Raw genomic sequence first — 24,151 nt, 5'->3', positions numbered from 1 at the left:
TTCACCCAGCAATTTAACTGATGATAGTAAAAGGTTCGCATATTCTATTACCATGTTATCCAACAAGTGAGCATAATGTGATAATTTAATAAATATAGATAAATAAATAAATATAGATAACACTTAGAGGTGACTGTTGGTTACATAATAGTTTCTGTGGGCTTTTTCTCACTGTTCCTGTAGAAATTTCATAGTCCTTCCTTCTTTGTGATGTCATTCTATCGTTGTCGGCCATCTTCTTAGAAAACTTTTATTGTTAAAAACTCAAAACTTCTGCAATGAATTTTTGAAAACGATGCTTTTGTTTGCAATTTTTTCGATTTAGTGCTAAAAAAACACCAAAAAATACTACTAAATTAAGAGAATTATGATCGTTTTCTACAAATATGGCAGCTCTTTCGTAAACGAGCGCATGTGCAAACGGCTTGATGACATAAAAAAACGATGGATTGTGTACTTTTCTCTATCAACAGCTTGTAGTTTAAATATCTGTTATATTGATTATAATGTTTTTTTCTGTAAACAGCTGTTATAGTGTTACATTGCTTTATTGCCGGCTACAGCCAAGTTAGTTTAGTTTTTAGTAATAATACAAGCAAGTCTATTTATCAACTTCAACAGTGGCACAGGTCATCGCGGTTAAATAGATCAGTTTATATTTACAGTATCACCATATAAGTAAAAGCGGTGTTCACAATAGCGAGTCCTTTAGTATAACTTGAAAAAACATTCAATTGGACTTGTAATTTTTTTTGATTCTGCGTGTACAGTTTTTCATGCTGTTAGTCCACCAGTTTTGGCTAGAGAGAAAGCTGATATACAGGGCTCCACCAGTTTTAGGGCTTATAGTTGTCACCATAGCAGGGAGTACAACTTTAACCAATATGATGCCGATTGGCAGGACAGGCATGTTCTATTGGGCAATGGAAATCTGCCTCCTTAAATATCCTTTGTTGATAAGATTACTTCAAATTCTGGCGATCTCATTAGTAATATATGTGAATGTATTATGTAACATACATATAATACATATGTGTAATAGTGCGCAGAATATAACCAAGTTGTAATTCAATTTTACAAAAGGCTCATAACAATTAATAAATCTACACACACTTCAAATACCTTAGACTCGGCACCTAAGCTAAGCTTTTAAACCTAAGCTAGAATATAATAAACAGTCACTGTACATCTGGAGTCTCCTTTTCCTCATGCATCATCAATATGGCTGTCGCTTCTTTCGCACTTACTGGTATAAATATCCTCACGATACCCTGCATCATCCCTAAGGCTTTTCGAGGGCTACTCATTTTATAAGAGTTGTGCTCCTCTTCCCAAGTCAGAACTCATAGAATCAAACCTTTCTGTAGGCAGACACAAATTCCGTTCCAGAATAGTAGTTTTTCTGTATTATTGAAGTTTGGCTGTTCAGAACTGCTGTCTTACATAAACATATAACATGGTGAGTTCACAAAAGTATGAAGTGCTTTAGCATACTGTGAACGTAGAGGATTTATATAATTACTTAATATTACTTCTATCAATGTGAATTGCCCTGTAGAATCTAACCATGTCAGCAAATGCAAACTTAACACCTTATTTGGTATCGTGTATTGTAGCTGCTTATGACCTATCAGAAAGAATATTACTTTATGGCAGCACTCTATCCTTCATGTTCTTGCAACTTGCTCGCTGTTGCAGCAGGACATGTAGCGGTGGCTGATCTTCCAAATAAAGGCTGCTACACGCTATATCGCCGTATGATGGTGTTTTTCGTTTGGTGTTCATCGTCGATTATGTGAACTGTAAACCGATAGCATCGACGAAGCAACGTGGATACGTCGGTAAAATTTGCAGCTGTCAAACTTTCCTGATGTTTCGCCAAGCATCGACGACTACTTTCTAATGTGAACCATTTCAGCGATAGTAATTCGCGGTTGCGAATAGCGTGAGTTATTTATTTTTGTTTATGATAGTTGCTGCAGGACTAGTATTTGATTCAAGTGCACAAAAACAAAAAGGTTTTTTCGTGAAAATTTAAAAAGAAAAATGAAAACAGTACGTCATTCAGTATTTCCTGATGCAAATTCAGTTGGGTTTGTGATAGTGTGAACATGGTTATCATCGACGATCACCAAAGTATTGTGGCATCAACGCCGATTTACTGCGATATAGTGTGAACCAACCTTAAGGCTCTTCTTGTTAATTTCTTTACTGGCGAGAATCTTCCTAGCATTCCCTGCTACATTTATTCATGAGCATCTTGAACTGTTTTTGATAATCAATTAGCATATTTAAAGATATATATTTGATTTTCTTGCAGGTGAAAACATGTCGGAGTTGACAAACGCAGTGAGTCTGAGTCATGGATATTTCTGTAGTTTGAGTGTTGCTGACACTACCTTGATTACTGCAAAATGGCTGTCTAAACAGGTCTTATTCTGTCAACTGGAGTAAAAGGGCGATTCTGCCTTCAGTGATCCTGTCAAGGCCATTTTCAGCAGAAACAGAGATTATGAGTGTCTATTATTAGCAACCTACTTGCTTATGAGCAGCGCATAGTCTATCATGTTACCAGGCTGTGAAAATACATTTTACAGTGTAAGAATAGCGCAACTGAGTTACAGAAAGGTTCCCAAAATAGTAATTATGACTTGTGTTCCCTTGAAATAAAATCGTTTCATCTATGACATGGTGATGAGAATCTTTATTTAATTGTTATGTAGCGTATTGTTGTAAAAGTAGATTTAACAGATAATTTTTGTATAAGAATAGCGCAACTGAGTTGCAGACATGTTTAGTAATTGAGAGTTGTTTCCTCTTGAAATAAAGCCACAAACACTGGCAAGTGCTTGCCATCTCATCAATGACATGTGGGTGGAGAATCTTGAAATAGATATGTTCAAAACTGCATCAAGTTTTTTCATTAAATCTTCGACAATGTTTTAGGTTTCTCCGTTTATCATTTTTAATCAAATATAGAAAATGTTACTTACTAATAATCCAACTACTACAGCTGTCTTTAACTATATTTTTGGTGAATATTATTTCAAATATTAAAATTCTACTTCTATCACTCTAGCTGTTGCCTAAAAAGCCTGCTTCGTATTTAGGTATTTCAAAACACACTCGGTTCATCGCAGAAGAAAACACAAATTAAAATGTCCGCATTATGGTTATTACTGAATCAATGTATATGTACCATCTACATGCAGATGAAGAATAAATTGGACGAGAGTTGAAAACCGAGATTGGTTAGAAATAGAAAAAATTTCAGATAAAAAAAATTATTTCAACGATGGTAAGTTGAAAATGAAATGGGAACAAGATGTTGCTAAGGTATTTACTTACTACTGTATAATTTACTAGATAATTTATAATTTTAATACAAATCAATTTGGAGTCATCCTGATTGGCACCTAAAATCTAGCTACAGATATATCGGTGCATATCATATTGAGTCCGCAACTGTAACAGATTTTAAAAGGTCAGGCTAGAAAACTGGATAGATAAATGATTTTCTAAGCAAAAGCATTTATGAAGACTGATGTGTTTAAATGTCTAGATGGGAGGAGGGGGGTGTGACAAGAGCCGATTCAATGAGTATGGTTTCAATATACCCCAACACTGGTGGAAAACTCCTGATAAGGTCAATGAGCTCAATCGTACTAAGCTCTTCTGGAACTTTTACACCCAGACAAACAAGTCTTGGCATTGCCCGATATCGTGGTTGTAGACAAGGAGAGCAATAGAGTTATTATAATAGATGTAGCATTACCAAAGCACTGCAACATAGCTAGCAAAAAAGGAAAAAGTGGAAAAATAACCTTCTCTCGGAGAGGAGTTTGAGAAGTGTTGGCGTGTAAGAGTAACTGTAATCCAAATTATTACAGTTACAGCGTTATTTTGCATAAGACTGCGAAATAATATCTTTATTAAACCTAATATAATAGATATTGCAACATCATATGCAATAATATACATTAACATAACATAATGTTGTATAAAGCATTATAACAAAGCATTAATATAATGGGTAAATTAAAATCATTAATATAATTCTTATATTTTATATTATAATAATACAATCCATTAGCGCAGTGTAATATAACATTGCATTAATAATAACAATAACATCAAATAACATCAGTAACATTAATAACAACAAGTTTATGCAATAAATTGATCAACAATTTACAAAAAACTCTCTCCAAAAATACACATGGAGGAGGAATTAACGATACCACTTTCTACAGCATAATATACAATGTACAATAATTTATATTAGCATAACGCAAGGTGGTATAAAGCAACAAAGCAAATCATTAATATGTTTTGTTAATGTAAAGCAATATATTAATGTTATATAAGCAATATATAACATTATATATTAAAATAATATTAGTATATTTATATACATGTATAACATTACTATATTGATATTACATTGATACAAATACTAGTATTATATTAATGTATAATATTAATAATAATATATTATATCAATCTATTACTATAATGCAAAGTATAGTATAATATAATGAAGTAGCACATTATAATATAAAATTAGATAAATACTAACAAATTTATGTAATAAATTAGGCACAAATTTACAACAAAAACTTTATAAACAACAAACACACAGAAGAGGATTTGAAGATACCACTTTCTTCTTTTAGCCGAATTTCTGATTTATTAATATTCCAGTCAAATTAACCAGTTGCAGCCATTCAAAGTGAATAAACAGTCATTTTCTGGTATAGAGTAGCTTGCTGAGGCGATTTGCAGCCATTATTTGTAGTTCAACAAATCAGGGTAGCTAATAAGCATTCCTTCATTAAATTCAACTTATATTCATCAGTGCATAATTGTAGAAAATAGTTCAAATGTCCCAGCCTAAGATGTCAGAGACATGCACACATGATGGGTCATGAGCTAGTGCTAAAACAAATATCATATTCGCAACCCTCGAAGGAAAGAGGAATCAGGGTAGACTCAGACTGAGATACAAAGATGTAGCGTGAAATTAAAGAAACGACACGAACAGATGGTAAGAGAAGGGGGGAAAACCGAGCTGCGTAAAAGTGAATGATAAAACCTAAACCATAAGACGGCTATTGTCGAAACAATCGAGACAATAGCCATCTTATGTCGAGAGAAAGACATTTGCAGTTAAACTAATAGTTCATTAACAATAAAAATCAAATGATTAACTCCCATGATGCCTTGCAATACGCTTGTAACTAAACGCTTTCAAACACAGCTTAAACACAATACTAATAATGTAAAGCAACCTTTGAATCTGATCGATTGTTTTATAACTGTTGTTTATGTAACTAGGCTTCACTTAAATCCAGGTATAAAGTGAATAATAGAAATTCTCTTCAAGCTATTCCCAGTCAACAATAGAGAACGGTGTACACATGCAGACTGCTTCAGTCATTAATCGATAGACTCTACTCTCTACTAGTTGAAGCGGCCATGAAAGTAGTGAGCGCATGGCGTACTCGTAGGCTCATAGCGGCCAGTACTGTTTTAGTAGTCATGCTACAGGGATATATGCTATGGAGCTCCGATTATACGATCGATGCTTTACGTTCTGGCTCTTCAGCAGCCATTCGCCAAATGACGAGTCGTCTGACAGACCTACGCACTGGCAAAAACACCAAATTGATTTTGGCATATACACAATTTTACGGTACCGATTTTGAAATAACAAAATATGCAAAGTTTGGAAAGAAAGGTCAAAAGGTTATAGAAAATCCGCTATCAGAATGCGACCACAGCTGTGAATGGAGTACTGACAGAGCGGATTACTACCGTAGCGATGTAGTGCTCTTTCATCTCTATAACAACTTGAAAAACAAAGATTTTATTTTACGCCAATTGCCAAAACGATACAAAGACGATCAGAAATGGATACTCATTATACGGGAACCTCCAGCATTTTACTATCCTGAGCAACTGAAGCTCCTCAATAACACTTTCAACTTATCCATGACGTACCAATCGGACTCGGACATCGTTATACCCTATGGATGGTACTGGAAAAATACACCCTCCGAAGTGGCTAAGATGGAAAGGGAGAAGGTCGATCATATGAAAGGTAAAAACAAGACAGTTGTATGGTTAGTTAGCAACTGTATTACTAGCAGCAGACGCGAGGAATATGTTAACGAGCTCAAAAGGCATATCGATGTCGATATTTTTGGAGGATGTGGCAATAAATCAGCTGCCGACAATACGCATGCGGATAAATTCCGAAGAGTTTTATCAATGCAATATAAATTCTATATTGCCTTTGAAAATTCAGACTGCGATGAATATATTACTGAGAAGCTTTGGCGGAACCTGAGGTTAGGCATGATTCCAATTGTCAGAGGTCGCCGAGCTCGCTATGAGAAGTTCGCTCCTCCCAATTCCTATATTCATGCTGATTCTTTTTTAAACGCCAAGCAGTTAGCCGACTACCTGAAAGAGGTCGCATCAAATTCTACTCTTTTTCATAAGTATCACGAATGGCGGATAAAGTACAACACAAATTATAAAACATTCACTATAAATAGAAACTGGCTATGTGACATTTGTGATAAAGCACATGAAAAAGAGCGAAAAACTCTCGATGTATACCAGCACTTCAGTGAAGATACGAGATGCTTTACATATCTTGACCATTTAGGACGAAACCGGACAGGAGAACATGTAGAAGATATAGACAGAGTTTGATGATAGACTTTCATTACTTTTTGTTACAAATAATATATTTTTTGCTCTTTGACCAAGCTACATATTTTCAATTGTGAGTTTTTTTTATTTGACAAACATAAAAAAATATTGGCCAGAGACAAGAAGTCTGTATTTACAAATTTAACAGGAGATATTGAACACTTGCAAAAGATTTTGGTTACTAGAGCAACATAACCGCAAAGCTAGTACCACAAACGAAGCGATGCAGTGAGGAAAGTGCATATGAATTTTCTTCACTGCAATGTGATGAGGAAAATGTTGCAAATGCAATGCATATTACAAATGCACTGCATATTGCACATTGAAAATGCAATGAATTTGCAATATGCATTGCGGCGTTCATTCTCATATGTGCTCACTTGCCTTACAGAAAACGAGCCAGGAATAGTTCAACAGAATTGTATTACGAGTTACTGGTAGCTGGATTTCTGATGATTTAGAGCTACTTTTGAAATTCAGCAATAATTACTAAATATAGTTTGTGGCTATTAAAATATGAACAAAATCTATCATTACAGTGATTCTGTTAATATAATAGCTTTTTTATTAAAAAATTCATAAATATCATTATAATATAAAAACATAAATAAATCGCCTGCAAAAGGACAGACAATATCCATGCGTAATCTACACACCCTACCACATACTTTTATTAGCACTACATAACCAAAATAATAGCGCTAGAATCCATAATCTGTCACACACTATGCGATCGCTACTTCAAGATTTAGCAGCAAGTCAAAAAGTTATGCTACGGTAAAAAAATCATTAGGCTAAATGAGGTTTGACTTGATCCATTCCGAACTAATTTGCATATGATAAATGTAATGTTTTATTATGTTACAAGTAGATCAAACGCTGCAGAAGCAGTACATATTGGATAACTTCATTGATTCATAGAGAAGTCCAACACAGGTTTAATGTCTGTGATTGGGGTTGAAACAGTTTGTTCAATTGTGAGTTTGTCGCCCTCATCTCTCTTGTGATGCGTCTTGACATGCTTGTTCAGATTTCCTTTGTCGGCAGCCGAATAACTACAGTGTTGGCATTGATATGGCTTTTCCCCGGTATGCGTTCGGATGTGCTTAGCGAGATTCTGTTGGTTCCTCGAGGAATACTCGCAGAGGGAGCAGACGTATTGGTCGCCCTGCTTCTTATGAATACTAAGATGGGCGATGAGAAACTCCTCATTGCCACACCTGTACTCGCATTCCGTGCACTTAAAAAGCGTCGACGATTGCGATGGTTCGCACGACAACTTCACCGTAGGCGGGCGAACGTTTATAGTCGATGGAGCTTTCATGACTGGCTTCGCCAGATCCGCGGTTGGACTAGTCGGTTTTTTTGGTGGTTTTTTCTTCAGCATGAGCATCGCTCGTTTCTTTACACCTTCAGCTCCGTGATGCGAATGAATATGCTTGTTGAGGTTCCCTGAGTCAGCAGATCGATACGTACAGTAGCTGCACTTAAACGGCTTTTCACCGGTGTGGGTCCGTTTGTGTTTCATGAGGTTGTACGGATTACTCGTTGTGTATGGACATTGATCGCACTTGGAGACTATAGCCTTTCGACTGTGCTGCTTCACATGCGCTGTGTACATGTCTTTTCGTCGACACGTAAAGTCGCATTCACTGCAACTAAATATGTTGTCAATGGGAGCAGCGGAATTCGCTTCCTTTTTACGACTGACAGATTTTGGAGATCGTTCTTGCAAACTTGTGATCTGCTCCCTCGCGTGATTGTTCAAATGCTTGCCCCAGTCGTCAACATTCTGTGTGTCAAATCCACAACGCCCGCATGAGAACGTCACAACAAGCTTTGCTTTCGCTCTAAATCTTAATCGTTTAACCCGTCCCTTATCTTTGCGGTTAGGAAGTAGATTCCACGGTCTAACGTTATGATACAGCCACCTGTGTCTATTAAACTGATATAGAGACTGAGTTCTGAGAATACAAAAACGACATCGATACGGATGGTCTCCATAGTGCACTCTGCTGCGATGCCGGGCAACATTTGCGTTGAGCGTGTGAGTGTAGGGACATAGTGTACAGAAGAACTTGCTGTATTTGGTGTACGTAAACTTGGGTGGAGACCTGCTGCCCTCTCCGACTTCCACCTCTTCTTTCTACAGCACAGAGACCCAGGATAAAGGTTGAAAAAATACATTGCAATAAACAAGTTAAATTGCAAGATCCCCATTTGGTACGAGACAAGAGTAAAGCCTTGTGCAAATCAAATTTTTGCTGATTCTATTATCTTTTAGTACTCATTGTGGGATCACTGCTGCCAGTCATGTCTTATACTGATACTGGCACAATAGTTAGTTTGAGCACGGGCAATAATGGTTGAAAGCCCGTCTTAACAAAATCCTGGTCCTTGTGTGATTCGAACTAATGACCCACTGATCATAAGTTGGCCTCCTAACAACTGAACCACAGCTGGACAAAATGCCTGCCTACAAAGATTCATTCCGTGAAAGTGTACAATGTATCCAATATACACATGACAATTGACTTATGATCCCTTCAAACTAGTGAAGTTTCTAGCAAACAACATATAATTAAAGTAGATATTTCTCTACAAAAACAGAGTAATTTCTAACATACGACATTCTTAAAGGTTGACTTGCAACAAAATTCACATTACAGTTATTTGGTATCAAAAGATTCACCATGTCTTACTATGTTGTGTTGTAAGTGCAAAATATGTGGAAATGTGACTACAAGCTCCTAAAAGCTAAAAAAACTCTAGAAACCGCTCTATTAATTACTAGTATGCTGGCAGCCCGGTGAGCCATGAGAATAACTATGTGAATAGTTATTCCACAATGTGAGAAAGTGGTTGAGTGGCTCAGTGTTTAGTGCGTCCGCTCATCATACCAAATATTGGAGTTCAATTCCTGTGCGATACGACCTTTTTCCAACATTCTTTGCATGCCCTTGGACAGTCACGGCTCTTATTGTAGTAAAGATTAAAATTATTTCGCCTCGAACATATGTGTCGCGGTCACAGAAACCATGGTTAAGTCGCAAATCACGAAGTTGAGATATCCGACTTTGAAGTTGCACCAACTGAATTTATAATAATGGTAACGAATTTTGTAACACGTGCATCTGGACAAATCAAAGAGTGATCTTTCTGAATCTGAAGTCAGTTTAGCCAATAGAAGTATTTAACTGATTCGCACCAAGGCGCAAGTTAACTCGCCTATTTATAACGTTGCTAAGCACCCAACGCGAGTTAAATTGCGTCTGAAATCTACCGACTCCTTGCATCGTTATTTTCAAATTATCAAACATAGTTTCTAATTAGTTATAAAGAAAAATATCTGGCCAATCAGAGAAACTTTAATTTATGCCTCTATGACGTCCCTGGCAAAAGTTATAACCAAATTAGTACACCCATCTCAATATCTGCCAAAACCGGAAATCACCATGCCAACTTGAAATTCTATCGTTCGCGATAACTTTTTTTCAACTCGAAAAGTAAATATGCAGATTCAGAAGTGGTAAGACATTGAAAGACTGCATAAGTTAAATTAAAACATTATTTTTAATGTTTTAAAGTTTTTATTAACTTTTAATTTTGCAAATTGAATCGTTATGCTTAAATAAAAATGCAATCTTCAGGCTGCCAGCCGCAGTCAGACTAACGTTATCCTTCAGTTTCGATGGGATCATATTGATTCTCAGAGCTGTTTATGAATTTTGAAAAGTCAAGAACAGAGTTGTTGAACATATTTTTATTATTTGAAACATTTTCATGACGTTTTATTTGAGTTATAATTGCATATAGATTTGCTATGCTTTTGTTTAAAGGATGATACTCGTGAGGAAAAGTTAGAGTTTCATGGTTTTCATGTTCATGACTAACTGCATATGTATCAATAATACTCATAACTATGTATTGTGTGTAATAAAAAAGTAATTTCAGTCAAACTTTGTATATTTTGCAACTTTTATGGTGCAAATCTAACTTTGTTTCAGCAAATGACAATTTTTTCAAAGTTGGAGATTTCCTGAAACTACCTTCTTTGAGGCACGAATTTACATGAAAGAGATATGAGTTGTCTATATTAATATGATATATCATATTAAAAAATAATAATCTGAAAGAAGAGACTTTGCTGGTTCTTGTGAAATTTGAATGAGTAAATTATCTCAAGTCTGTCTCCTGTAGTAGTAATTTGAATTACGGCAACTTCCTGAAAAATTATCGGTTTCTGGGGCTAATTGCCTAGAAATTAGTCGGGTGCGAATGAGTTAACCCTAAAAAAAAACCTTAAAACCGTTGCTATGCTAAACAGTAAGTACTGAAAAATGGCATCCGATAAATATAATCATTTCTTTTTTGCCGATTTTAAAGTTAACTCTGACATTTTGAACACTTAAAATGAGTACTTCGGTATTCCAACTGATGTCAAAAGCAGTGAAAGTAAAGGGAATTACGATGATATTTTTCTAATGATTCTTACAAGATTATTACAATATTTAAGTATAAGAATAATTATTCAATTTTATAAGATTTTTATAAGATTTAATTATAAAAATAATTATTCGAATTCTAAGATCGAAGTATATAGTGACTGATGGTGCGCAATATGTTACTGTTGTTATTTTTCTAAAGATTTTGTTGATGATTTGGCTGTGCCAAATATCGCGGTACAGACAGTTCCCAACCTACGAACAAGTTACGTTCCGAACGATTGTTCGTAAGGTGAATTTGTACATAAGTTGCTTCAGTGCTATATTTTGTATTATAATTTATGTTTAAGGCCTATATAAGTATATTGAAGGTTTATATAAGTATGTTTAAGGCTTGTATAAGTAACCTGTATTGGTTTGTACTGAAAAAAATATTTAATAAAATGGAGATAATACTTTGGTGGACGCCGGGCCATGACACTGCATTTCTTATTTATCGTATGTCTTGTCCTTTTTATTATATTGTTGTTTTAATCGTTATGCTATCACTTATCGTTGTTGTCTAATTTTTTGTATGTGTTGTCCGTTTATTATATCGTTGTTTCACTCGTTATGCTATTGTTATATCTGATATACCGTCATAACACTATCATTTATCGTCACTTATATTGTTGTCATACCAACGCGCTAGCGGTCCTATTTATTCACCTTGTTTGCCGGTGTTCTTACCGTTTGCCGTTAGCCGGAACGGTTGATATTATTCTATATAAATGAGTGCGCTCATTTAGTTGAGCAGAGCAGATAGACGTACGCGCCTCGGCTAGTGAAATTTCCTTCGCTAATTAAAAGCTGAATGAAATTACTTGCACTCTCTTCTCTTTATTTAGTAGTATAGAACGTGCCAAGTAAAGGCCGGCAAATCCCTTTACAATACGTATGTAAAGTTCAAACAAATAACTCGAAAGTTATTCGAGTTACAAACAACTGTACATACGTTCGTATGTACCATTGTTCGTAACTCGAATGTTCGTAAGTAGGGAATCGTCTGTACTGCCAAGCCGTTTTTAATATGTGCAAAATTAAGTAATACATTTTCTTATAAATATACAGCTATTTCTATGACAACCAGCTAAAATATGTTTAGATTTTTAAATTCAGCATAATTTTTAGATCTAAATACAGTCATACTTCAACTTACGAGCTTAATGCGTTCCGAGACTGAGCTCGTATGTTAATTTGCTCGCATGTTGGTGCAATTTATTTATATATAGAACAATTAAATATATATTGATTGGTTTCCATACTCTAAAAATGCAAATAAAACACTCAAAACAAGATATTGTAACAGAAAGAACATGTCGGCTATTGTCCTAACTTACCACATGATTTCAAAAAGCAACAATTAAAAAATAATGCAAGGAAATGTGATTAATTAAAATGTAAAATTAAATACATACAATAGCAGCTAACGCTAGCATTTGCCAGGGAGGGAGATATAAGTTATCCTTCATTACGACAGTTGACTTTGATAAATCTGAATTTTATCAATGTCTTAACAGACAAACTCAGAAGCAAACCTAAAAGCAAACTTTCATTTTCAACTTAACGTAATTAAAATTTCTTCGGCGTTCATAGTTTGAAGTTTCTCGCTGGTTAGCTAATTTTTCCTTTGTTTCGCTTTCACGACCAGCCAGCCGTTTTAAGATAAACCTAACTAAGGACGTTTGCCTTTGTCGCCCTTTCAACATGTTGCCATTAGGACGAACACAGGTGTCGCCACAAAGGGTTAATGCACGACCACTAGCCAACTTGTCCGAATGTCTATTTTTATAGTTTTGATAGATAGCACCCGGCCTTTTCACATAGCATCGTTTCAGTACGCCGTCACCGGCCAATTGTTTATCTTTTAACCAATGTCTGAGCAGTCTCTCCATAAGCAGTCGTGAAGATCGCTGCGCCGTTTATAAACTATCGTTAGTCCTTTTGCAAACTAAATGCCCTGAATATTATCCTTCTGTTTGATAATTGTGGATGTATTTCTATCAAATTGCTGAGCTAGCTCAATCACGCATATGTATTTCGCATATTTTTCAATAATTTCCCGTTTAATATCAACTGTTATCATTCGCTTTTTCTTTGCATTATTTTTCATTTTACTGGCAAACTTTCAGTCAACGCACAGTACTTTTAATTCACATAATTCTGCACTGAAAATCGCGCACAAAAAAACACGATACAAAAGTATAACCTGAGCAGTTGAAAAATACAGAGTGATGCTGTTCTCATAAAACACCTCCGGCATACTTGGCAAGTGACTCACGTGCTCGTATCTCAAATATGGCTCGTATGTTAGTGCTAACACTTGCTTAAAAGCTGGCTCGTGTCTCAAGTTTCTCGTATGTTAGAGCACTCGTAAGTTGAAGTATTACTGTACAGAAATCTAGATAAATATCACAGCTTCTTGATATTGGTTGCTATGATGTTTTGAAATGTAAACAAAATTGTGCCTTGGTTTTCGTTTCTCCAACTTTAACACCAGTTTTCTCAGAACTATGTTTTCGCACTAATGGTAAACGTGCATTCAATTTAGTGACCATAAAATCTGTTGTAATGAAGCTAGAATCAAAATTCTTTTTGCAAAATAACTGTGAGAATTTTCTCCTTCTGCTAATGTAGATAACTCCAAATCTTACAATCCCGACTTAACCATGGTTTCTGTGATCATGACCCATATAATTTGGTTTTTCACACTCTACATTTCACATAACTTTATATAATGCATCTGTTTGAATGCTATATGCATTTAGTTTAAGGCACCTCTTGTCCAGTTAATGAGCTGTGTAACCAATTAGCCAAAACACAATGTACTCTTACAAGAATGCTCGATCCAGCATACAACCGCTTTAACATATGAAGCCAATATCTGAATGTCAAGCATTGACTGCGACCAGCTGAGCAAATAATCTCTGACTGACCTTGAGAGACTTTGCCTTCTCTTCCTCCAACTTCACCTTCCACACTGGGAGCTTTCCTCTCCGATCGGCTAAAGCCTTGCTAGGAGACGTAGTTGGGGTTCTGCTAGAGGGCCAAGGTTCCTCGTCTTTACACGCAGGCTCCGTCTTTATATCCGGAGAAGATGACTCTGGCAGAAAAGCTGACTCTGGAAGAGGAGATGACTCGGTGGCTGGACTCGGTGGTTCGGTTTGGACATCTATGAGTATTTGATATTAATGTGATTAAAGAGAAAACCATAATCTATCAAACACTCATTCAAAGAAATATGAAATCAATATTTATCGATGAGTTTTCATAGAGTTAACATCATTACACAGAGTTAACATAAGTGCATGACAACCACTATTAAAGCATTAAAATTTCAATTCCATGGAGCCATCTACCATTATAAAAAACTAGTGCTCTGGTAGCCGTGTAAGCTGTAGGAGATCATCCTTTGTAATAAGTATGCACATAATTATTCTACAATGCAGAAACCCTTTCACTGCCATCCATGTACAAATTCAGCTTTCAGCCTACTGCCAGCCATTTTACTGAAAACTGCTGAGTTGGCTGCATGATACGTTTACCACTTTTTAAAATTTTAAACCCCATCTTGAACATTTTTGTTATATCTTTTACGGTGTCAACATGTTAACAAATACTGCTATGCAAAAAATTCAATGTATCTATACTATGTGCATTGCTAAACCTATGTGAAGCTACCACCGCTATGAAGCTATAGTAACGATCCTCTACAATATTCCTTACTTTTACAAAACTATTACTTTCACCACCATCAGAGTCGGTGCTGTTACTTTCATTGTCTGAGTACCGTACTTAATTACTTCTAATTCTGAATCGGCTATAATGTCATCAACAAAAGCTATTCGGTCTCGAACACGGGAGGGGCTTGCAGAAGCCATATTACAACTAAAACGTTTTATCCTTTCCCCCATATCCAGCCATGGATTTAGACAGACAAACGGACGCTCTTACTAGAGGAAAAAATTGAACATATGCCACATGTTTATGAAAGGGAATTGACATTGCAAAATCAGTTTATTATTGGAGTTATCTCCTTTTACAACGGAGTAAATGACAGAACAGTTTATGATTGTATACCTTCGTCAGAGAAGTTTTCCTCGACAAGATCTGCAATAAGATGCACCTCTCGGTGTTCCGCCAAGGCCTCTCGAGACACAGTCGTGTAGTCACACTCCTTGCACCTAAATTCAGTAAATCAGCTAGTAATATCAGTCATCGCTACTAGTGCGGCAGACGCTACTATGGCGCACATTTCATAATGTAATGATAGCGTAAAGAGCTCATGTAAAGTTTTTGCTTCGTACTACGTAAGAGATTCTTAAGATGTTCTTAAACAAAAGTTCTCAAACTCCAGTTAAATGACGAGTCTCATTTCTCTCACTTGCGAGAAAAATGACCTATAGATGTATCTCTTTTATATATTCTAGTAACTGCACAGCATAGCATGGCGTGAAAGATCGTCAAGTGTGCCCATAAAGCAGAGAGAATATGGAGCTGCAAAATTAGTCAGAAATGCTTAAGAGTGTCCGTCTGTTAATCTGAATGTCACAAATCGGAGTCTCATTAAAATCGATCTTATACCTTAACTTTTAACAAATCGGCTTCGAAAACTGGACAGACACAGTCCGATCTTACGACCTTTAATATATATTTTCATTTTACTTTATTTTAGACACAATACTTTTCATTTTTGCTGCATGCGCCTTGCTCTAAAAAAAAAGTAAAAAAATTCATTTAAATTGACATCAAAGGCGTGCGCTCCCCTTAATTTAACATAAAAGTACTGTAATCCAAGTAAAAAGTGATGAGACAGGAGAGAAGCTGTGATACAAACCAATAATACCACAGTTACTGTACAGTTATTAAATTATAAAGTTAGGTTTATTTTTTCTTATTTGAGAAGATCTTGGAATGGATTAGGCAATTTACATGTATGTTACTGGTCATCCAGCATAAACCACTATTACGTAAACGTCTTTGTAATGGATTACTTACGTTGTAGGAGTGCCTACCGTATTCATGTTTCTAGATATATAAGGAAAGCAAGGAGCAATAAGCTTATATTTATATTGTAAAAGTAATTTCTTATGATGATGATGGAAATGAGCACACAAAAAATACTTTGAATTGTGCTGAGGTGGCATGTCAGGTGCTTACAGACTGACTGACATAAAGGGGGAGGTTGCGCACTTGGTATTAATCAACAACAGGTGAGTGGCATGAGGAATTTACATGCTTGTCATATTTATCCAGTCAACCAATGACAGAACTGAAATGAGTCATTTGATTTGTCATATTTAGCAGTCAACCAATTACAGAACTTCAAAAGTCATGTGACTTTTCATATTCAAGAGTCAACCAATCACAGAACTTAAATGAGCCATGCGACTTGTCATATTTAGCAGTCAACCAATTACAGAACTTAAATGAGTCATGTGATTTGTCATATTCATCCAGCAACTATGGTTTATATAATAAAGGATTTTTTCAGTTATCTTGATCAACAAAAATATTACTTATACAAGCAAATGTAGTTTGAATTATGCATCTCCTATCAAACACTTTGAAGAGATGACAACTCCAATGAGGGTTCCTTTCAAGCATTAAATAAAAGCCAGACAGCCTTTGCTAAACCTGCCCAAAAATTCAATACTGAGGGCGCCATCTACTGAGACAGACACGATGTTACCTCAATATAATAAGAGGAATGCGTGGAGAGACTCCGTCGTCTGTCCTCCTCTCATCTTCAGAAAGATCTTCATCCCCCATTTCTTCTTCCTCGTCAGATGGTGGAGCATCCACCTGCAACACAAGATTTAAACACGCGATATCGACTTGGTGTTATACTCTGCTCTTGATAACAGCTTACTGCGGTGTCTTCTGCGACACAAGGAACAGTAGAGCGTAGGTCAACCAGCCTGTCCAGGCGTGAACAAGGAACTGTTAAACAGCGAACGATGAGATAAAACTCAAGACCTTTTGGTTTTTGGCGAGTTCAACATCCTCAGGACTGTGCTTCTTTCTAATGTGCCTATAAAGGTTGCTGGAGTTGCTGGAGGCAAAGTCACACTTGGGACACTTGTAGGGCTTAAAGCCTGTGTGGGTCATCATGTGAGCCTGTCAAGTATAGTATAGTGCTCAATAAAGTAACTCTAATACGAATTATATAATTCAACTCACCAAATGTTGGTGTTGCACGGGTATTAAAAACAGCTTATTAACAGTGGCAGGTAATGTGGTTGCTATTGGCTAATTTGAGTAAGCTAGCATGCATTCTGCTAAACTTACTAACAAGAACCGTGAGAGCAAGCTTTAGTGACGCTGCACATAACACAGAGTCGCTATGTGTATGATAACCCAGATAATGACTATCTGCCCAATGAATTCATTGGATCCCGTGTCGCTTAATAGGTTAGCTTGTCGCCTTGTGAACAGGAGGTTCCGAGATCAAATCCTCTGTGATACGGATTTTCCATTGCTAGATTTTAGCCGCTATAACTGGAGATATGGTGGACAAAAAAACACTAAGATTTATATATATATCATTTGTTGGAGTTATTCTCTTGTTACGGTCACATGACCATGCTTATTGACCTCTGATCGGAAAGTTTTGTTCCTCGTCTGCGCTTAAATAAAGAATTAGAAACTAAAACTGTTATTGATTACATTTAAACCTGGAACTGTCTACTATAAAAAAACGACTAGATATAACATAAAGCACCTTGAGATGTAATAAGAGAAATTAGAAATATATTGTGAGAGAAATTGGGCAGCTTCTACACGTTATGCCACTAACTAAGCCAAAATAGACTGATAGCCGAGTCTCTGGAGCTAGCTTGATGTGAAGACAGACTATACCGAAGATATCATGGATACCGTATATCGAATTTGGTAAACTGACTGAAATAAATATACCTTTAAAAAAATATAATTATTTTTGAAATGGACATATGTACATTTTGAAATATTTAACTTAGCTATGTCGACTAGAACGCATTTTTAAACACAAGCCACACTGACTGCTTGGCAGAAAGCCATTGCTGCTTAAATAAGGTGGCTATATGATGCTAATCGACCAATAGAATAACAGGTTACTTTTCAATGAGAACACAACTCTCGTTTGTTATAATTAATCGCTAATCAATTCCTTTACTTGTCCTTTAACTATTAGGCCCAGAGGAATGTAATAAGAATCATCTTTCTGAACTGCATTTAAAACCGTACCACTTTCTACACTAGATGCAAATCATCTGACATGGCTAAAAAATATAAAAAGTCAGTAACTAGCAAGCCTTAGAGCCAACCTTCAATCTATGAGGGTTGGGTGCAGTATATGCACAGCACTGACATCGATGACTAGTCTTGCCGACAGCGTGCTGTTTCATGTGGGTTTCAAGCCAGGTCTCGTGGTTACATGAAAAGTCACACTGAGTACACTGCAGCTTGTCTTGAATCTTTGAGCTGCTGAGGGAACTGCGGCTGTCTGACCCAAGGCTAACTCCTTCCAGCTGTAACACGGACTACAGCATGAACACGCAATCATTTAAGGAACTTAGGTGATGTCAGATTCCATAGACACAGAAAGTTAAGCATATAAAGTGTGCGAATGATGTCTGGACATAAAACGTTCCAAATATAAGTTTTGCTGAAATTTATGCAACACGTACTTTCTGCGGCTGCTTTTGCAAACTTGTGCAGAAATTTAAAACCTTAAAAGGGAGCAATGATGAATGTCAGACAAAAATAACAAAACAACATTCCAAGTGTAACAAAAAATAATTTCCTTTTCTAATGTACAGTTTTCCACCTTTGAACTTATGCTATACATGTCGAACTTGATGAACTCTCAGCTACGGTCACTCCAATAGACCTTGAGTACTAGTGCTACGGGTAACCTACTAGATCCCGTTAGGCAGTCTTTAGAAATATAGTTAGTCTTGCAGATTATCACACACAATAGAAAGGTTTTTAAGTTACATAAACACAATTTTGCACATTAGTAACTGCTGGTACGTTCTATCTTCTATACCGAGAGGATTGTTAAGTCAAGAAGAATAACTGATACAACTTAAAGTGCCGACAACTCCAAAAGACTTAGATACCACTGGCCATCACCTATGGCCATTCAGTAACTCATTGCTCAGTGACATCGCAGCCGAAAGGGCGCACAACGGTTTTGAACATTTATAATTTCAAATCAAATGTGAGGATCCCAAATACTTATTAGCAAGAAGTCATACCTCTTCAGTGTCCGTTTCAGCATTTATATCCCTCTCAAGGTCGGTAGTTTCAGAAGCGTGACTCGACTGATGCAGTTTCCGATCCTGCCAACAGATGACATCCACACCTGCTAACTATGTCATTCCCAACATTGTCACACATGCAAAAAGATGGCACCAACACCTGCTAACTTTGTTAATCCCAACATATGCAGATATGCCAAAAGATGACAGCAACACCTGCTAACTATGTAATTATCCAATATTGTCACACGTGCCAAAAGATAACATCAAAACCTGACAACCGTGTCATTATCCAACATATAAACATCCCAAAAGATGACAAAAACACCTGCTAACTGTGTCATTATCCAACATATGTACACATGCCGCCAAAAGATGACATCAACACCTGCCGACCATTTTATTCTCAACATATGCGCATATGCCAAAAAATGACATCAACACCTGCTAACTATGCCATTCCCAACATTGTCACACACGCCAGTCGGTGTTAGCAATACATGCCCACTATGTAATTCCCTATATATACAAAAGAGCACCACAGCATGGCTAATATATAAAATAGAGAGCAGGAAACCAGAGCGATCTATGCTTGCAAACAAATTATTTGTTCGGACATAAACTTTCAGCTACCTCTTCTGTAGTCTAGTGTGTATGAAAAGATGAATATCTATGCAAAGGAACAGCTGTTGATTTTAAGACAGAATTATCACGCAAATGAAAAGGGAAAGGAAATACTTGTGAGTCTGAGTTATTCATTCACCTACAGTTATAGACACTTCTACAACGTATATAACTTGTTCTAGAAATATTTACGTCATAGGGAATTTACATTATAACAACCATAAAATACATGTAAATTACCTAATTCGTTCAGAGATCTTTTTAAACTCACCTATTTGGCCATACAAAAAGGAAAAACTTGACTTGTTAATTTGTGGGCTGTATCGTAACTGTAATTTTATTGGTTTGCATTGACAACTTTTCTAGTTTTTCTGATCAATTTCACTGGTTTTACAGACCATGATTGCGGTAATTTTACAAGAGGTTGATAGGGCGCGCATATCTTCGACGTTCATCTACAACGATCAATTTCCTTATTTTTTTAAACAACAAGGTCTATTCTGCTGTATAAAATATTTTATACATCTACAATAAAGCAAAACAACGAAATACTTCTACTAAAAAAAAACAGTTCTCCCTGTTCGCCGTCTGTCTGTATCCAGGGGTCAAGGTTAAGCTAAAAAATAACTTTTGATGATACTCCAACCCGTGACATTCAACACCCGTACCAATCGAGCGCCTTAAGGTATTTATGAACGATTGCACAGCTACCTATTCTCTATTTTGTCGACACATCTGATGATCGATCACGATGAACTAAAATGTCGCAAAAGTTGTATATATAGCAGATATAACGCCATCGCACATCGTTTTTTTCTCTCTTGCGAGTGCAGCGAGATAGTTTAACATTTGAATCGAATATGAGAACTCGCCTTGACACTTTATGTTATATGGAATTTTTTACGTAGTACAAAGCAAAAACTGAACATAAATATTTTACGTTATCTAGAATTTATGTCATAAAAGGTATACATTATAGGAGCGTCTACTGCACTTATATTTCATGGGATAGAGAGAAACTTTGGGGCATTTTTCAATAGATCGTTATGCCAATACCAAATTAACACAACGGCGCAACAGCATTACTGTATTACATGACATCCTGCATTTTACTTCAGTTCCACGCAGATCAGCCTATTGGTGAATTAACAAAACAACCTCGGCTGCCATCTCCACTCAAACAAATTATGAATAAGAAAAATTTCATAGAATTACAGCCTTTTTGAAAGCTTGACTATACCATACTTTGCTGGATGTTGTTGTAAATTCACATGATGCTTGTTCACAGAAATACTGTTCTGGTTGTTGACTGGATGAAAGATCAGTGGTCTCTGCGTCGCTATCGGAATTGTTGGGGTCATGAGAGCGCTGGTGACGAATAAAAAGGGAACGATTCATGGTAGAGAAGGCGCAAACAGAACAAACTTTAGGTTCATGAGTCGCATAGTGCCTCTTTAGATTTGTCTGCCACTGTAAATCAAACCAGAGCGTATCAGGAGATAAAAAGAAGACAAGTCCGAGTACTGTGAAACTCGGCTAACTCGAACTTTACGGGACCGAGAGAAAGTGTTCGAGTTATTAGGGCATCCAAGTTATGAGAACACTGTCACAAGTGCATGTACTTATCAGTACATATACAAGCTATATATAAATCAAAAGCATTGATTGCTCGTTGCAAGTTAAGGGGCCTCTCATATAACAATTTAACATTTTTTATCGGAAAGTATAAATATTTTCCTATTACTTGAGATTTGTTTGTTTTAGGTGATGTGACTGCCAGGACGTTTGCAAATTAAAATAGGCAAAACTTGATCGCGGTTGAAACGCTCAGAAAAAAGACATACTTTTCTTTTGAGCGCTTTAACATAAAACAATTTTGCCAATTTTTCTTCAAGTTTATCCGAAGGTTACCGCGCTTCTCCTTGCTTTCAAGGGGATATCCCAATATCCCCTTAATATATGTTTGGTAAAATGTAATTTTTTTCAAACCTTTAGAAAAGTCGTTAACAAAAATAATTTTCCGATAGTCGTAATAATGACGCCTAAGAACTACTAAAAGTTGAGGTTTATCTCTATGGCTTGGAATAGAGTGATATTCTAAAGTGATAACAACCGTCTCAGTAACCGTTGGGCAAAAAAACTGTTCGAGTTAACGAAGTTAAGGTCGAGTTATCCAAAGCAATTTATCATTGCGTGGGAACGAACCAAACAAATCCGTTCGAGTTAACCATGTGTCCGCGTTATCCGAGTTTCACTGTAACCACAGTTAGAATTTTCAAGTTTTTTCGAGGAGCTTGGCTTGTATTGCTTCAAGCCATAGCTTGCACAAAACCTTTTGTGAGATCAGTGCCACACCATCACTGTAGATCGCCTAACAAGAAACTAAAAAGAACAAAGTGAATATACTACACTCACAGCAGTTCTGTAGTCACACTCTGCACACCGGAGCATCCCGTCGCTGTCCCGTTTCTGAGACTGTCCAGCAAACTACAAGGATGCACAAAATAATCATGAAGTCAATCAATGATAGCTTGCTTACGACTATGTCAGCGAATAAAAGGCTGTAACAAACTGAAATACATTCTGAATGCTCAAATGGATTTACATATTTTGATGGGGCAAATACTTGCAGTGTCACTTGGGTGGATCAATTCGGAGATTACCAATTTCTAAAAAATACAGATTTTAACTGCAACGCTATAAACAGAGGGATGTTGTGAAGTGCTTGGAACGGCTCCAGATTACAATGACCCATGAAGGTGCTTTAATAGGGTCATTAATCCTAGTAACACCATTTACAATATGAAGCTGCACTGTTAATAGGAGGTTGTCATGCTGCCTACTTCTTCAGATAAGCGATGCTACAAAGTTGTGTGCCCCTGTCTGTCAATATGAGCATTAATGGATTGCTATTGCAATAACTCAAAAGCCAGCAAAGTTTAGTACGAGATGGATTTTTGTTTTGCTTTTGTCTTCTATTTGTGACTGTATTTAAAATATGATATGAAAAAAATATTAAAAGCTGAATTATTCCTACCCACATCTCTATCATATAATATGTAGAAGGCCATCTCCAATACTGTCATCAAATCACTGACTATATTTACCGGCAGCACCTACCGACAGCACCTACCGGTAGCACCAGGAACATGAACCTCATTAAGTTCAAACTAAAATAGATTGACCTGAAAATTCTAACAACTTTGTAGAGTAATAACCATGCTTGGATTAATGTCAAAACAAATTACATATTTGCCACCCTTGGTCTACCCTTTGTATTATGGGCTGCTGAAATGCTGACTATCACAAACTCCCTTTGCTGACTGAGCAGCGTATAAGCATATATAGTGCAAAACTTCTAATATTTGCCTCATGTAGTATTTTAAGCACAGTCACAAATAGAAGACAAAAAACAAAAATTCCCTTAATACTAAATGTTGCTGGATTTTGAGCTATTGCAATAGCAACCCATTAATACTCATACTAATAGATAGGGGCACACGACCTCTTCGCAATACTTATCTAAAAATTAGACAGAATGACAACCTCCCATTATCATTGTAGTGGCATAGTATTTATTTTCAAATACGAAGCGATTTTAAACCAAGTTTTTTTGTAAGCTGCGAACAGCAGACAATAACGAGGTCATATATCTCCAAGCCAGAAGGAGAAAATAGTCTGATATGTAACTATAGCAGCAAGACTTCGAGATGGTCATTTATCTGTGTTACTGATCGCGAATGCACTGAATGCTTTTAAATTGACCAAAAATCCCGCTCGGCTACCGTGTACATTTGTTTACAGCAAAACGATTTTTATGAAACACACAGACTTTGCCATTCCATATCAATCAAACCAATAAGTCTTAAGGCACCAGTCAACTCCTGGAATAACATGTTCGACTCGTTTAACCATGTCATCTAAGGGCATGGGTGAAAATTCTATGCATAGAACTAAATGGTTAAATTATTCTAAAACCATAAGCACGCTACAATTTTAATTAAGATACTTAAAACATCGAAAAAAAGTGCAACGAGAACCTTTCAAGCAAGAACAACTCCTTGAAAGGTCTTG

General features: G+C 36.4%; 2 protein-coding genes across 2 annotated transcripts in view; one reads left to right on the top strand and one right to left on the bottom strand.

Annotated features, from left to right (window-relative positions):
- Nucleotides 1-5,478: 5,478 nt before the first annotated feature.
- LOC137402330 (4-galactosyl-N-acetylglucosaminide 3-alpha-L-fucosyltransferase FUT6-like) lies at nucleotides 5,479-6,723 on the top strand. Its single transcript, XM_068088829.1, has one exon. It carries the CDS (start codon nucleotides 5,479-5,481, stop codon nucleotides 6,721-6,723), a length of 1,245 nt encoding a protein of 414 aa, XP_067944930.1.
- Nucleotides 6,724-6,819: 96 nt separating this feature from the next.
- Nucleotides 6,820-24,151, bottom strand: part of LOC137402329 (zinc finger protein 721-like) — a 45,167-nt gene continuing 27,835 nt past the window's right edge. The window contains exons 12-20 of the mRNA XM_068088828.1: nucleotides 22,493-22,564; nucleotides 21,323-21,547; nucleotides 19,451-19,534; nucleotides 18,515-18,718; nucleotides 17,187-17,327; nucleotides 16,900-17,012; nucleotides 15,288-15,391; nucleotides 14,144-14,379; nucleotides 6,820-8,869 (exon numbers count right to left, since the gene is read on the bottom strand). Of these exons, the coding sequence (XP_067944929.1) occupies nucleotides 7,631-8,869; nucleotides 14,144-14,379; nucleotides 15,288-15,391; nucleotides 16,900-17,012; nucleotides 17,187-17,327; nucleotides 18,515-18,718; nucleotides 19,451-19,534; nucleotides 21,323-21,547; nucleotides 22,493-22,564 (2,418 nt within the window). The 3' untranslated portion in view covers nucleotides 6,820-7,630. The remainder of the gene's footprint in view (nucleotides 8,870-14,143; nucleotides 14,380-15,287; nucleotides 15,392-16,899; nucleotides 17,013-17,186; nucleotides 17,328-18,514; nucleotides 18,719-19,450; nucleotides 19,535-21,322; nucleotides 21,548-22,492; nucleotides 22,565-24,151) is intronic.

The sequence above is a fragment of the Watersipora subatra genome, chromosome 8, assembly GCF_963576615.1.
Source record: "Watersipora subatra chromosome 8, tzWatSuba1.1, whole genome shotgun sequence".
Lineage (NCBI taxonomy): Eukaryota > Metazoa > Bryozoa > Gymnolaemata > Cheilostomatida > Watersiporidae > Watersipora > Watersipora subatra.
The sequence above is the reverse complement of the archived record's forward strand: the minus strand, read 5'-3'. Positions and strand labels throughout refer to the sequence as shown.